Here is an 18278-nt window from a genome sequence, read left to right as displayed (position 1 = left end):
GTTGATGTTGAATGTGTATGATTTCTTTAGAAGTGAAGCAGAAAGAGCAAAGCCTTTTTATGCAATTAATAAATTCTTGAAACAAGCTTCAAAAGCTCTTGGTATGTCCCCTCAGAAACTTAAAAATGTTGTTAGTTGACGAGATACGAATAGTCAGGCCAAGGTGGTAGGGAACATGTCAAAACCACGCAAGGTTGATAAATTAGACAGTTTTCAGAGGGATCAAGTCAGATTGTTAAATTGTCAAATTGTTAAACTGCACTCAGAAAATAAGTACCTGTCCCTAAGTATTTTGGAGAAACACCTTGAAACTGACCATGATTTTTGTGTTACAAAGTATAAACTATGGCAGCTGTTGCATACATTTGGTTACAAATACAAAGAGATAACTGGAGAAAATAGGGCTGTGTTGTGTGAACGGTCTGACATTGTTCGTCTCCGAAATCATTACCTTCGTACCATCAAGCAGAAATGTGAAGAAGGATATGAGCCCGTCTTCTTAGATGAGACATGGGTAAATGCGTCACACACAGCCAGCAGTCAGTGGGTACCCAGTGGTGACTGTAAGGAGTCTGGTAGAAAGTTACCAATGGGAAAGGGTGAAAGACTCATAGTTCTCCATGCTGGTTCTGCCAGTCAGGGTTTTCTCCCAGACTGTGACCTCGTCTTTAGAGCCAAGGCCAAAGACAACAGGGACTACCACACAGAAATGAACGGCAATGTATTTCTGGAGTGGGTGAAAGATAAATTAGTCCCTGCTTTGCCTACCAAGTCTCTCATTGTCATGGACAATGCACCGTATCATAGTGTGCAGAATCCAAAAAGCAAGACTCCAACCTCTAATAATCGTAAAGGAGACATGGTTACTTGGCTACCTTTCCTTCTCGAGCGACGAAACCACAGCTCTATGAAATCATCAAAACTATGAAACCTGACCCCGTGTATAAAGTTGACAGTTACATCAAGGGTCCGGGTCACGCTGTCTTATGACTGCCACCTTATCACTGCGACCTGAATCCAATCGAGTTGGTATGGGGCATTGTCAAGGGTGACATTGGACGATCGAACACAATGTTCAAATTACGAGACATTGAACAACTCATAAAGGAATCCCTTGGTCGGGTAACAGTAGAAACATGGAGGTGTTGTGTGGCCACAGTCGTTGACGAGATAGAGCAACGTTATTGGTCACGAGATGGACTACGGCCAGCAACAGTCCAACCTATAATAGTGGCAGTCCGATGACGACATCTATGGCATGAGCGAGTCAGATTGCGACTGAAATTATCATGAGACGGACCCTCTAACGCTCTGTCATTTCCCCTACCACAGACCGTGCAGTGCATACGTGCTTGCGCTGTGCCTTCCACGGTTTGTCCCCCTACGTGTCATGTACACATTTCTATACAAAATTACATGATAGTTTCTTAAAGAACTTCATCCGTCATGGGTCTTAAAATAAACAAAATTCAGATTTTGTTGGGTACAGGGTATTCATGGTCAAGTACCGTATTGATGTTTCATACACTTTTCTGGATTTCGAGTTATTTTGCAACTCATCGTTCTCATTTGGAGTCAAACTGGAACTTTCCACTACAGGGTCAGAACATTTTCATTGTAATTTTATGCCTTTAATCCTGGAAGTTTTTCCGGGGCATAAGTACATTTGGGCAGGACAAAAACATGCTTACAACTCTATATGAAAAGTATATACATACATACATATACATACATATATATATTGTTTATATTGTATTGTGACATCATAGTTTCCTAAATGTTATGATGTCACGTAACTATATGTTACTACTTCATGTCCGTTATTCAGTTATGGCCTGATAAGACTCGTACGTGGTATGAGTTGAAAGCGCTAACATCATAAAAGGAATATGGTTTATATGTATACACGTTGACTTACAGTATCTCCATAGCTTAGGCCAACCAGAGAGGTGTGATTGAGCCTGGTACTGGTGACATTGCCTTCTACCTCTGTCTCCACACTGACATTGTTGTTGTGAATCCACTGACTGTAGATGATGATGCTGGTGTCGTTGTTTGAATACTCCCCCCAGTCACAGGTGAAGACAAACTCACTACCCTCAACATGACTTGCCAGTGTGGGTTGTACACCAAGGTTGAGGTACCCTAAGGGACCAAACATGTAAGTGAGTGACTTGGATTTTACGCTGCTTTTAGCAACATTCCAGCAAAATCATGGCAGGGGACACCAGAAATGGGTCTTCAGAGTGACGAGCGAATGCTTAAACAACTGGACCACCCCATCACTCCACCAAATATGTCAATGAAACATATCAACTGAAGATGGCATATTGTATAAGACAACAGATGGATTCCTTGGGATCATAATTAATGATTAACACCAGCATACGACACTTGTGCTGCCTTGTTTGTCCAAGACTAGTTTAACTACATAAAGACTAGTCAAATGCTGAAGAACAGATTATCTAGTGTAGTGCAGGTTCAATAGATTCTAGCACTTGACAGAGATTTTACAAATTGACAGTGTCACAAAGTGTCTGGTTCATATTGGGGGCATGGGTGGCCCAGTCATCTAAGGCCCTGTAATTCGCTGTGCAGAGTTGGGTCCTTTGGCACGCCAGTAATCTATGATCATCAGTTTGAATCCCTGTTGACCCCAATCATGTCTCTTGGTTTGTCAGCACCATACCCAGACTCGTGGGTTTCACCAAAGTGATAAATGTCTGCAGCACTTTGGGCTTTCCTCCTACATCCAGCTGACACATCGTTGTAAGAGCTATATGTACCTGATCGGTCTGTCCAGGATAGTGTGCTCCTGCCTGTGTCACACACCAGCTGTGTGTTGTCTTTGCTCACATCTCCGGGCTTGTAGCATGACTTGCCGATGAAGCAGTAATTGGGCTACAACAGAAGCTTCATACTAATCTGTATGGAATAATTACTCACTGTTGTAGGTGTTGCAATCAACTAGGATTTAGCTGAGACACAAGCACAGACATGTGAGCATGCGTCTTCATTTTTAATCAACCGATTGGGATGAAGATATTGAAAGCAGTTTCCACATCATAGTTTGTTTGTTTATTTGTTGTTTAACACCACACTCAGCAATATTCCAGCTATGTGATGGAGGTCTAGAAATAATCGAGTCTTGACCAGACAATCCAGTGATAGACATCCTGAGCATCGATCCATCTCTTACGACAAGCACAGTTGCCTTTTACGGCAAGCATGGGCTCCTGAAGACAACCCCGCATCTTCACAGTTCTTCCACATCAAACAAGGTAGAACTTGACACCACAATATCACATCAAATGTATATTTGTTTGTTTATATTTCTTTGGTGGGATAAATGAAAAGTAAAGTAATACTTACAAGGAGAGAAAACTGGTTGTCAGTGGTGATGAAACAGCGGGAGTCATATACACGAAAGAAAACTGAGGCACTGTAAGTAAGGTTGTTGTTGCTGATAGTCACATAGTAGCTGCCGACAGCATCTGTCAGATTGCAGATGACCATCTGATAGGACACAAACACAGCAGCTACATAGGAGTACTGGCCTGTGCCCCTCTGTGTCTCATTGCTAGTCAGCTGCGAAAGGTAAGTAAAAAGTATTCACAAACAATACTTAAAAAACTGTAGCATCTAAGAACCTTTATAATTAGGTACGTAGGCAATATAACCCATCATCAAGACACACTACTACTATTACTACTATTATTACTACTACTACTACTACTACTACTACTACTAATAATAATAATAATAATTTCGCTGAGTAAAGATTATGTTAGCTGACCTCCATACGTTTGCTGAATTGGCAGTTTGCATCTCAAAATGATACATATGTCTCACATAACATCAGACTTAACTCCCAACAATATCTCACTCATTTACAAATCATGAACTTAATGCGTTATTAACTACTTAATGCAAGAGATGATCCCCAGCAGAAAAAGAGTCAGGAAATAACTACTTTTGGATTTGAAACACACCCTTCTCATTAAACAGCAAACATTTGAAATTTAGGATACAGTAGTGGGTATTTATAGCAGTTCAACTGAGGAAAAGTATTTCCTTTTCTCACAAACTTGACTTCTCCCACTTGATGTGTGATCTACCTTTGATCGCAGGAAATTAACAATAAGGCATATTCAACTGATATTATTTACTTCAGCTCACAAAGGTTGTAGATGTTCCATTATTGTTAGAATGAGAATAATGAATGTTAAGTAATGTTGTGTATTCACCAAATCTCCATTTTGTGTACTTGAAATTTCCACTATGTTTGGATGCTCAGTGTAACAAATTATTTGTCAAGGTTTCCAAGAAAAAACACCAGATCAAAGATGCCTCCCATCATTCAATAGATAACAGATACAGTCATAATTTCCAATGTGGTTTGAAGTGTTGTTAGTGCAATTGTTTGAATGTATATATGCTTTTGCTTTACTACACCATGTTCACATAGATAAGCAGTGGTTTGCTTGTAATTATACGTCATTACCAGGTCGCCAACAACAAAGACGCCACCATACAACTGGCAAAACTGCATGATCCGCTTGTGTTAACCAACTTACAGGAACTTGGTGAGGAGCACTGTCTAAATCTAGCACTCAGTTACATTGTTTATATGAGCTTTGTATATATGTCCTTGTTCCCAGCTGTGTACAGTGACTTAACATGAAAATATAGTTATATATGTCCAGAAGAAATATGTCACTTTATTATTAAAGGTTAGCAAGGAACACACAATTGTAGCATTAATTTAATGCTTTCATTCATTTTATGATTTATAGTATTCAATTGATTGCAAATGGCAAGTGCTTCAATTGAAACTCTTCAAAATTACAACCTCAGTTCAATGTTAAGATGTATTTTATGAACATCCACTGAAAATATGAAATCAATACTGCAGTAGCCATTGGTTTCTGAGAAGAAGAGGTATGGAGCGAAGGCTGATTTTGCTCTCACTAACAACAGCTGCTGCAGCACCATTTATATTTTTTTCAAAATGAAATGTTTACATTGTTTTAGATAGGGACATGTGGAAAATGTTCCTTAACAATAACTTTTACATGTTCAGTTGATTAGAAGAGGGAGAGATTTTTAAGTTTCACTGCAGATGGAGAGACTGTGCATGGACAAACACTGTTAACAGAAATCTCTTTGACTGAATATGTACAAGTTTGACATCTGCTCCAGTTGTGTTATTTACCTCAACTGTCTCCAATCTGCACACAATGTTTGCTGACTGCACAAATGGTCCACCAACAATAGTTACTGTGTTACACAGAGACATCTGACTGTCACAATCGCCTTGTGGGGAGCCCACACTTGGCACCGATGTCTTGTTGATAGAACAGTCAAAACCAGTGAAGTCCTCTTCGCAGATACAGACACCTGAAACACACCATCTTTCTCATGTCATTCTGCTGTCCCAACACGTCATTCAACAATCATCTCCCACAACACCTGAACAGACACACCATCTTTCTCATGTCATTATGCTGTCCCAACATGTCATTCAACATATGTCGCCCACAACACCTGAAACAGACACACCATCTTTCTCATTTCATTATGCTGTCCCAACATGTCATTCAACATATGTCGCCCACAACACCTGAAACAGACACACCATCTTTCTCATGTCATTATGATGTCCCAACATGTCATTCAACAATCATCTCCCACAACACCTGAACAGACACACCATGATTCTCATTTCATTATGCTGTCCCAACATGTCATTCAACATATGTCGCCCACAACACCTGAAACAGACACACCATCATTCTCATGTCATTATGATGTCCCAACATGTCATTCAACAATCATCTCCCACAACACCTGAAACAGACACACCATCATTCTCATGTCATTATGCTGTCCCAACATGTCATTCAACAATCATCTCCCACAACACCTGAACAGACACACCATGATTCTCATTTCATTATGCTGTCCCAACATGTCATTCAACATATGTCGCCCACAACACCTGAAACAGACACACCATCATTCTCATGTCATTATGATGTCCCAACATGTCATTCAACAATCATCTCCCACAACACCTGAACAGACACACCATCTTTCTCATGTCATTATGCTTTCCCAACATGTCATTCAACATATGTCGCCCACAACACCTGAAACAGACACACCATCTTTCTCATGTCATTATGATGTCCCAACATGTCATTCAACAATCATCTCCCACAACACCTGAACAGACACACCCACCATGATTCTCATTTCATTATGCTGTCCCAACATGTCATTCAACATATGTCGCCCACAACACCTGAAACAGACACACCATCATTCTCATGTCATTATGCTGTCCCAACATGTCATTCAACAATCATCTCCCACAACACCTGAAACAGACACACCATCATTCTCATGTCATTATGCTGTCCCAACATGTCATTCAACAATCATCTCCCACAACACCTGAAACAGACACACCATCATTCTCATTTCATTATGCTGTCCCAACATGTCATTCAACATATGTCGCCCACAACACCTGAAACAGACACACCATCATTCTCATGTCATTATGATGTCCCAACATGTCATTCAACAATCATCTCCCACAACACCTGAACAGACACACCATCATTCTCATTTCATTATGCTGTCCCAACATGTCATTCAACATATGTCTCCCACAACACCTGAACAGACACACCATCTTTCTCATTTCATTATGATGTCCCAACATGTCATTCAACATATGTCGCCCACAACACCTGAAACAGACACACCATCATTCTCATGTCATTATGCTGTCCCAACATGTCATTCAACAATCATCTCCCACAACACCTGAAACAGACACACCATCTTTCTCATGTCATTATGCTGTCCCAACATGTCATTCAACAATCATCTCCCACAACACCTGAACAGACACACCATCATTCTCATGTCATTATGCTGTCCCAACATGTCATTCAACATATGTCGCCCACAACACCTGAACAGACACACCATCTTTCTCATTTCATTCTGCTGTCCCAACATGTCATTCAACATATGTTGCCCACAACACCTGAAACAGACACACCATCTTTCTCATGTCATTATGCTGTCCCAACATGTCATTTAACAATCATCTCCCACAACACCTGAAACAGACACACCATCATTCTCATTTCATTATGCTGTCCCAACATGTCATTTAACAATCATCTCCCACAACACCTGAAACAGACACACCATCATTCTCATGTCATTATGCTGTCCCAACATGTCATTCAACAATCATCTCCCACAACACCTGAACAGACACACCATCATTCTCATTTCATTCTGCTGTCCCAACATGTCATTCAACATATGTCGCCCACAACACCTGAAACAGACACACCATCTTTCTCATTTCATTATGATGTCCCAACATGTCATTTACCAATCATCTCCCACAACACCTGAACAGACACACCATCTTTCTCATTTCATTATGCTGTCCGAACATGTCATTCAACAATCATCTCCCACAACATCTGAATAGACACACCATCATTCTCATTTCATTATGATGTCCCAACATGTCATTTAACAATCATCTCCCACAACACCTGAAACAGACACACCATCTTTCTCATTTCATTATGATGTCCCAACATGTCATTCAACAATCATCTCCCACGACACCTGAAACAGACACACCATCTTTCTCATTTCATTATCCTGTCCCAACATGTCATTCAACAATCATCTCCCACAACACCTGAACATACACACCATCATTCTCATGTCATTATGCTGTCCCAACATGTCATTCAACATATTTCGCCCACAACACCTGAAACAGACACACCATCATCTTATGTCATTATGCTGTCCCAACTTGTCATTCAACATATTTCGCCCACAACACCTGAAACAGACACACCATCATTCTTATTTCATTATGATGTCCCAACATGTCATTCAACAATCATCTCCCACAACACCTGAAACAGACACACCATCATTCTCATTTCATTATGCTGTCCCAACATGTCATTCAACATATTTCGCCCACAACACCTGAAACAGACACACCATCATTCTCATTTCATTATGCTGTCCCAACATGTCATTTAACAATCATCTCCCACAACACCTGAAACAGACACACCATCTTTCTCATTTCATTATGCTGTCCCAACATGTCATTCAACATATGTCGCCCACAACACCTGAACAGACACACCATCTTTCTCATTTCATTCTGCTGTCCCAACATGTCATTCAACATATGTCGCCCACAACACCTGAAACAGACACACCATCTTTCTCATGTCATTATGCTGTCCCAACATGTCATTTAACAATCATCTCCCACAACACCTGAAACAGACACACCATCATTCTCATTTCATTATGCTGTCCCAACATGTCATTTAACAATCATCTCCCACAACACCTGAAACAGACACACCATCATTCTCATGTCATTATGCTGTCCCAACATGTCATTCAACAATCATCTCCCACAACACCTGAACAGACACACCATCATTCTCATTTCATTATGCTGTCCCAACATGTCATTCAACATATGTCGCCCACAACACCTGAAACAGACACACCATCTTTCTCATGTCATTATGCTGTCCCAACATGTCATTTAACAATCATCTCCCACAACACCTGAAACAGACACACCATCATTCTCATTTCATTATGCTGTCCCAACATGTCATTTAACAATCATCTCCCACAACACCTGAAACAGACACACCATCATTCTCATGTCATTATGCTGTCCCAACATGTCATTCAACAATCATCTCCCACAACACCTGAACAGACACACCATCATTCTCATTTCATTCTGCTGTCCCAACATGTCATTCAACATATGTAGCCCACAACACCTGAAACAGACACACCATCTTTCTCATTTCATTATGATGTCCCAACATGTCATTTAACAATCATCTCCCACAACACCTGAACAGACACACCATCATTCTCATGTCATTATGCTGTCCCAACATGTCATTCAACAATCATCTCCCACAACACCTGAAACAGACACACCATCATTCTCATTTCATTATGCTGTCCCAACATGTCATTCAACAATCATCTCCCACAACATCTGAATAGACACACCATCATTCTCATTTCATTATGATGTCCCAACATGTCATTTAACAATCATCTCCCACAACACCTGAAACAGACACACCATCTTTCTCATTTCATTATGCTGTCCCAACATGTCATTCAACAATCATCTCCCACAACATCTGAATAGACACACCATCATTCTCATTTCATTATGATGTCCCAACATGTCATTTAACAATCATCTCCCACAACACCTGAAACAGACACACCATCTTTCTCATGTCATTATGCTGTCCCAACATGTCGTTCAACAATCATCTCCCACAACACCTGAAACAGACACACCATCTTTCTCATTTCATTATGCTGTCCCAACATGTCATTCAACAATCATCTCCCACAACACCTGAACAGACACACCATCATTCTCATGTCATTATGCTGTCCCAACATGTCATTCAACATATGTCGCCCACAACACCTGAAACAGACACACCATCATTCTTATGTCATTATGCTGTCCCAAAATGTCATTTAACAATCATCTCCCACAACATCTGAACAGACACACCATCATTCTCATGTCATTATGCTGTCCCAACATGTCATTCAACATATGTCGCCCACAACACCTGAAACAGACACACCATCATTCTTATGTCATTATGATGTCCCAACATGTCATTCAACATATTTCGCCCACAACACCTGAAACAGACACACCATCATTCTCATGTCATTATGCTGTCCCAACATGTCATTCAACATATGTCGCCCACAACACCTGAAACAGACACACCATCATTCTTATGTCATTATGATGTCCCAACATGTCATTCAACATATTTCACCCTCAACACCTGAAACAGACACACCATCATTCTCATGTCATTATGCTGTCCCAACATGTCATTCAACATATGTCGCCCACAACACCTGAAACAGACACACCATCATTCTTATGTCATTATGATGTCCCAACATGTCATTCAACATATTTCACCCTCAACACCTGAAACAGACACACCATCATTCTCATGTCATTATGCTGTCCCAACATGTCATTCAACATATGTCGCCCACAACACCTGAAACAGACACACCATCATTCTCATTTCATTATGCTGTCCCAACATGTCATTTAACAATCATCTCCCACAACACCTGAAACAGTCACACCATCATTCTCATTTCATTATGCTGTCCCAACATGTCATTTAACAATCATCTCCCACAACACCTGAAACAGACACACCATCTTTCTCATTTCATTATGCTGTCCCAACATGTCATTCAACATATGTCGCCCACAACACCTGAACAGACACACCATCTTTCTCATTTCATTATGCTGTCCCAACATGTCATTCAACAATCATCTCCCACAACACCTAAAACAGACACACCATCATTCTCATTTCATTATGATGTCCCAACATGTCATTCAACAATCATCTCCCACAACACCTGAACAGACACACCATCATTCTCATTTCATTATGCTGTCCCAACATGTCATTCAACATATGTCGCCCACAACACCTGAAACAGACACACCATCATTCTTATGTCATTATGCTGTCCCAAAATGTCATTTAACAATCATCTCCCACAACATCTGAACAGACACACCATCATTCTCATGTCATTATGCTGTCCCAACATGTCATTCAACATATGTCGCCCACAACACCTGAAACAGACACACCATCATTCTTATGTCATTATGCTGTCCCAACATGTCATTCAACATATGTCGCCCACAACACCTGAAACAGACACACCATCATTCTTATGTCATTATGATGTCCCAACATGTCATTCAACATATTTCGCCCACAACACCTGAAACAGACACACCATCATTCTCATGTCATTATGCTGTCCCAACATGTCATTCAACATATGTCGCCCACAACACCTGAAACAGACACACCATCATTCTTATGTCATTATGATGTCCCAACATGTCATTCAACATATTTCACCCTCAACACCTGAAAAAGACACACCATCATTCTCATGTCATTATGCTGTCCCAACATGTCATTCAACATATGTCGCCCACAACACCTGAAACAGACACACCATCATTCTTATGTCATTATGCTGTCCCAACATGTCATTTAACAATCATCTCCCACAACACCTGAAACAGACACACCATCTTTCTCATTTCATTATGCTGTCCCAACATGTCATTCAACATATGTCGCCCACAACACCTGAACAGACACACCATCTTTCTCATTTCATTATGCTGTCCCAACATGTCATTCAACAATCATCTCCCACAACACCTAAAACAGACACACCATCATTCTCATTTCATTATGCTGTCCCAACATGTCATTCAACAATCATCTCCCACAACACCTGAAACAGACACACCATCATTCTCATTTCATTATGCTGTCCCAACATGTCATTCAACAATCATCTCCCACAACATCTGAATAGACACACCATCATTCTCATTTCATTATGATGTCCCAACATGTCATTTAACAATCATCTCCCACAACACCTGAAACAGACACACCATCTTTCTCATTTCATTATGCTGTCCCAACATGTCATTCAACAATCATCTCCCACAACACCTGAACAGACACACCATCATTCTCATGTCATTATGCTGTCCCAACATGTCATTCAACATATGTCGCCCACAACACCTGAAACAGACACACCATCATTCTTATGTCATTATGCTGTCCCAAAATGTCATTTAACAATCATCTCCCACAACATCTGAACAGACACACCATCATTCTCATGTCATTATGCTGTCCCAACATGTCATTCAACATATGTCGCCCACAACACCTGAAACAGACACACCATCATTCTTATGTCATTATGATGTCCCAACATGTCATTCAACATATTTCGCCCACAACACCTGAAACAGACACACCATCATTCTCATGTCATTATGCTGTCCCAACATGTCATTCAACATATGTCGCCCACAACACCTGAAACAGACACACCATCATTCTTATGTCATTATGATGTCCCAACATGTCATTCAGCATATTTCACCCTCAACACCTGAAACAGACACACCATCATTCTCATGTCATTATGCTGTCCCAACATGTCATTCAACATATGTCGCCCACAACACCTGAAACAGACACACCATCATTCTTATGTCATTATGATGTCCCAACATGTCATTCAACATATGTCACCCTCAACACCTGAAACAGACACACCATCATTCTCATGTCATTATGCTGTCCCAACATGTCATTCAACATATGTCGCCCACAACACCTGAAACAGACACACCATCATTCTCATTTCATTATGCTGTCCCAACATGTCATTTAACAATCATCTCCCACAACACCTGAAACAGACACACCATCTTTCTCATTTCATTATGCTGTCCCAACATGTCATTCAACATATGTCGCCCACAACACCTGAACAGACACACCATCTTTCTCGTTTCATTATGCTGTCCCAACATGTCATTCAACAATCATCTCCCACAACACCTAAAACAGACACACCATCATTCTCATTTCATTATGCTGTCCCAACATGTCATTCAACAATCATCTCCCACAACACCTGAACAGACACACCATCATTCTCATTTCATTATGCTGTCCCAACATGTCATTCAACATATGTCGCCCACAACACCTGAAACAGACACACCATCATTCTTATGTCATTATGCTGTCCCAAAATGTCATTTAACAATCATCTCCCACAACATCTGAACAGACACACCATCATTCTCATTTCATTATGCTGTCCCAACATGTCATTCAACATATGTCGCCCACAACACCTGAAACAGACACACCATCATTCTCATGTCATTATGCTGTCCCAACATGTCATTCAACATATGTCGCCCACAACACCTGAAACAGACACACCATCATTCTTATGTCATTATGATGTCCCAACATGTCATTCAACATATTTCGCCCACAACACCTGAAACAGACACACCATCATTCTCATGTCATTATGCTGTCCCAACATGTCATTCAACATATGTCGCCCACAACACCTGAAACAGACACACCATCATTCTTATGTCATTATGATGTCCCAACATGTCATTCAACATATTTCACCCTCAACACCTGAAACAGACACACCATCATTCTCATGTCATTATGCTGTCCCAACATGTCATTCAACATATGTCGCCCACAACACCTGAAACAGACACACCATCATTCTTATGTCATTATGCTGTCCCAACATGTCATTTAACAATCATCTCCCACAACACCTGAAACAGACACACCATCTTTCTCATTTCATTATGCTGTCCCAACATGTCATTCAACATATGTCGCCCACAACACCTGAACAGACACACCATCTTTCTCATTTCATTCTGCTGTCCCAACATGTCATTCAACAATCATCTCCCACAACACCTAAAACAGACACACCATCATTCTCATTTCATTATGCTGTCCCAACATGTCATTCAACAATCATCTCCCACAACACCTGAAACAGACACACCATCATTCTCATTTCATTATGCTGTCCCAACATGTCATTCAACAATCATCTCCAACAACATCTGAATAGACACACCATCATTCTCATTTCATTATGATGTCCCAACATGTCATTTAACAATCATCTCCCACAACACCTGAAACAGACACACCATCTTTCTCATTTCATTATGCTGTCCCAACATGTCATTCAACAATCATCTCCCACAACACCTGAACAGACACACCATCATTCTCATGTCATTATGCTGTCCCAACATGTCATTCAACATATGTCGCCCACAACACCTGAAACAGACACACCATCATTCTTATGTCATTATGCTGTCCCAAAATGTCATTTAACAATCATCTCCCACAACATCTGAACAGACACACCATCATTCTCATGTCATTATGCTGTCCCAACATGTCATTCAACATATGTCGCCCACAACACCTGAAACAGACACACCATCATTCTCATGTCATTATGCTGTCCCAACATGTCATTCAACATATGTCGCCCACAACACCTGAAACAGACACACCATCATTCTTATGTCATTATGATGTCCCAACATGTCATTCAACATATTTCACCCTCAACACCTGAAACAGACACACCATCATTCTCATGTCATTATGCTGTCCCAACATGTCATTCAACATATGTCGCCCACAACACCTGAAACAGACACACCATCATTCTTATGTCATTATGATGTCCCAACATGTCATTCAACATATTTCACCCTCAACACCTGAAACAGACACACCATCATTCTCATGTCATTATGCTGTCCCAACATGTCATTCAACATATGTCGCCCACAACACCTGAAACAGACACACCATCTTTCTCATTTCATTCTGCTGTCCCAACATGTCATTCAACATATGTCGCCCACAACACCTGAAACAGACACACCATCTTTCTCATGTCATTATGCTGTCCCAACATGTCATTTAACAATCATCTCCCACAACACCTGAAACAGACACACCATCATTCTCATTTCATTATGCTGTCCCAACATGTCATTTAACAATCATCTCCCACAACACCTGAAACATACACACCATCATTCTCATGTCATTATGCTGTCCCAACATGTCATTCAACAATCATCTCCCACAACACCTGAACAGACACACCATCTTTCTCATTTCATTCTGCTGTCCCAACATGTCATTCAACATATGTCGCCCACAACACCTGAAACAGACACACCATCTTTCTCATGTCATTATGCTGTCCCAACATGTCATTTAACAATCATCTCCCACAACACCTGAAACAGACACACCATCATTCTCATTTCATTATGCTGTCCCAACATGTCATTTAACAATCATCTCCAACAACACCTGAAACAGACACACCATCATTCTCATTTCATTATGATGTCCCAACATGTCATTTAACAATCATCTCCCACAACACCTGAAACAGACACACCATCATTCTCATTTCATTATGCTGTCCCAACATGTCATTTAACAATCATCTCCCACAACACCTGAACAGACACACCATCATTCTCATTTCATTATGCTGTCCCAACATGTCATTCAACATATGTCGCCCACAACACCTGAAACAGACACACCATCTTTCTCATTTCATTATGATGTCCCAACATGTCATTTAACAATCATCTCCCACAACACCTGAAACAGACACACCATCTTTCTCATTTCATTATGCTGTCCCAACATGTCATTCAACAATCATCTCCCACAACATCTGAATAGACACACCATCATTCTCATTTCATTATGCTGTCCCAACATGTCATTTAACAATCATCTCCCACAACACCTGAAACAGACACACCATCATTCTTATGTCATTATGCTGTCCCAACTTGTCATTCAACATATTTCGCCCACAACACCTGAAACAGACACACCATCATTCTTATGTCATTATGCTGTCCCAACATGTCATTTAACAATCATCTCCCACAACACCTGAAACAGTCACACCATCATTCTCATTTCATTATGCTGTCCCAACATGTCATTTAACAATCATCTCCCACAACACCTGAAACAGACACACCATCTTTCTCATTTCATTATGCTGTCCCAACATGTCATTCAACATATGTCGCCCACAACACCTGAACAGACACACCATCATTCTCATTTCATTCTGCTGTCCCAACATGTCATTCAACATATGTCGCCCACAACACCTGAAACAGACACACCATCTTTCTCATGTCATTATGCTGTCCCAACATGTCATTTAACAATCATCTCCCACAACACCTGAAACAGACACACCATCATTCTCATTTCATTATGCTGTCCCAACATGTCATTTAACAATCATCTCCCACAACACCTGAAACAGACACACCATCATTCTCATGTCATTATGCTGTCCCAACATGTCATTCAACAATCATCTCCCACAACACCTGAACAGACACACCATCATTCTCATTTCATTCTGCTGTCCCAACATGTCATTCAACATATGTAGCCCACAACACCTGAAACAGACACACCATCTTTCTCATTTCATTATGATGTCCCAACATGTCATTTAACAATCATCTCCCACAACACCTGAACAGACACACCATCATTCTCATGTCATTATGCTGTCCCAACATGTCATTCAACAATCATCTCCCACAACACCTGAAACAGACACACCATCATTCTCATTTCATTATGCTGTCCCAACATGTCATTCAACAATCATCTCCCACAACATCTGAATAGACACACCATCATTCTCATTTCATTATGCTGTCCCAACATGTCATTCAACAATCATCTCCCACAACACCTGAACAGACACACCATCTTTCTCATTTCATTATGCTGTCCCAACATGTCATTCAACAATCATCTCCCACAACACCTGAACAGACACACCATCATTCTCATTTCATTATGCTGTCCCAACATGTCATTCAACAATCATCTCCCACAACATCTGAATAGACACACCATCATTCTCATTTCATTATGCTGTCCCAACATGTCATTCAACAATCATCTCCCACAACACCTGAACAGACACACCATCTTTCTCATTTCATTATGATGTCCCAACATGTCATTTAACAATCATCTCCCACAACACCTGAAACAGACACACCATCTTTCTCATTTCATTATGCTGTCCCAACATGTCATTCAACAATCATCTCCCACAACATCTGAATAGACACACCATCATTCTCATTTCATTATGATGTCCCAACATGTCATTTAACAATCATCTCCCACAACACCTGAAACAGACACACCATCTTTCTCTTTTTATTATGCTGTCCCAACATGTCGTTCAACAATCATCTCCCACAACACCTGAAACAGACACACCATCTTTCTCATTTCATTATGCTGTCCCAACATGTCATTCAACAATCATCTCCCACAACACCTGAACAGACACACCATCATTCTCATGTCATTATGCTGTCCCAACATGTCATTCAACATATGTCGCCCACAACACCTGAAACAGACACACCATCATTCTTATGTCATTATGCTGTCCCAAAATGTCATTTAACAATCATCTCCCACAACATCTGAACAGACACACCATCATTCTCATGTCATTATGCTGTCCCAACATGTCATTCAACATATGTCGCCAACAACACCTGAAACAGACACACCATCATTCTTATGTCATTATGATGTCCCAACATGTCATTCAACATATTTCGCCCACAACACCTGAAACAGACACACCATCATTCTCATGTCATTATGCTGTCCCAACATGTCATTCAACATATGTCGCCCACAACACCTGAAACAGACACACCATCATTCTTATGTCATTATGATGTCCCAACATGTCATTCAACATATTTCACCCTCAACACCTGAAACAGACACACCATCATTCTCATGTCATTATGCTGTCCCAACATGTCATTCAACATATGTCGCCCACAACACCTGAAACAGACACACCATCATTCTTATGTCATTATGATGTCCCAACATGTCATTCAACATATTTCACCCTCAACACCTGAAACAGACACACCATCATTCTCATGTCATTATGCTGTCCCAACATGTCATTCAACATATGTCGCCCACAACACCTGAAACAGACACACCATCATTCTTATGTCATTATGCTGTCCCAACATGTCATTTAACAATCATCTCCCACAACACCTGAAACAGTCACACCATCATTCTCATTTCATTATGCTGTCCCAACATGTCATTTAACAATCATCTCCCACAACACCTGAAACAGACACACCATCTTTCTCATTTCATTATGCTGTCCCAACATGTCATTCAACATATGTCGCCCACAACACCTGAACAGACACACCATCTTTCTCATTTCATTACGCTGTCCCAACATGTCATTCAACAATCATCTCCCACAACACCTAAAACAGACACACCATCATTCTCATTTCATTATGCTGTCCCAACATGTCATTCAACAATCATCTCCCACAACACCTGAACAGACACACCATCATTCTTATGTCATTATGCTGTCCCAACATGTCATTCAACATATGTCGCCCACAACACCTGAAACAGACACACCATCGTTCTTATGTCATTATGCTGTCCCAAAATGTCATTTAACAATCATCTCCCACAACATCTGAACAGACACACCATCATTCTCATGTCATTATGCTGTCCCAACATGTCATTCAACATATGTCGCCCACAACACCTGAAACAGAC

At 40.6% G+C, this 18278-nt stretch overlaps 1 protein-coding gene across 2 annotated transcripts in view; it reads right to left on the bottom strand.

Moving 5' to 3' along the window:
- The window catches only part of LOC124150009, a 359724-nt gene that overhangs the window by 196839 nt on the left and 144607 nt on the right, over positions 1–18278 (bottom strand). For both annotated transcript variants that reach the window (XM_048393436.1, XM_046521880.2), the window contains exons 61-64: positions 5216–5400; positions 3373–3588; positions 2787–2901; positions 1919–2145 (exon numbers count right to left, since the gene is read on the bottom strand). In XM_048393436.1, coding sequence (XP_048249393.1) covers positions 1919–2145; positions 2787–2901; positions 3373–3588; positions 5216–5400 — 743 coding nt within the window. The remainder of the gene's footprint in view (positions 1–1918; positions 2146–2786; positions 2902–3372; positions 3589–5215; positions 5401–18278) is intronic.

Source organism: Haliotis rufescens, unplaced genomic scaffold, assembly GCF_023055435.1.
Source record: "Haliotis rufescens isolate VD_foot unplaced genomic scaffold, xgHalRufe1.0.p SCAF_12, whole genome shotgun sequence".
NCBI lineage: Eukaryota > Metazoa > Mollusca > Gastropoda > Lepetellida > Haliotidae > Haliotis > Haliotis rufescens.
The sequence above is the reverse complement of the archived record's forward strand: the minus strand, read 5'-3'. Positions and strand labels throughout refer to the sequence as shown.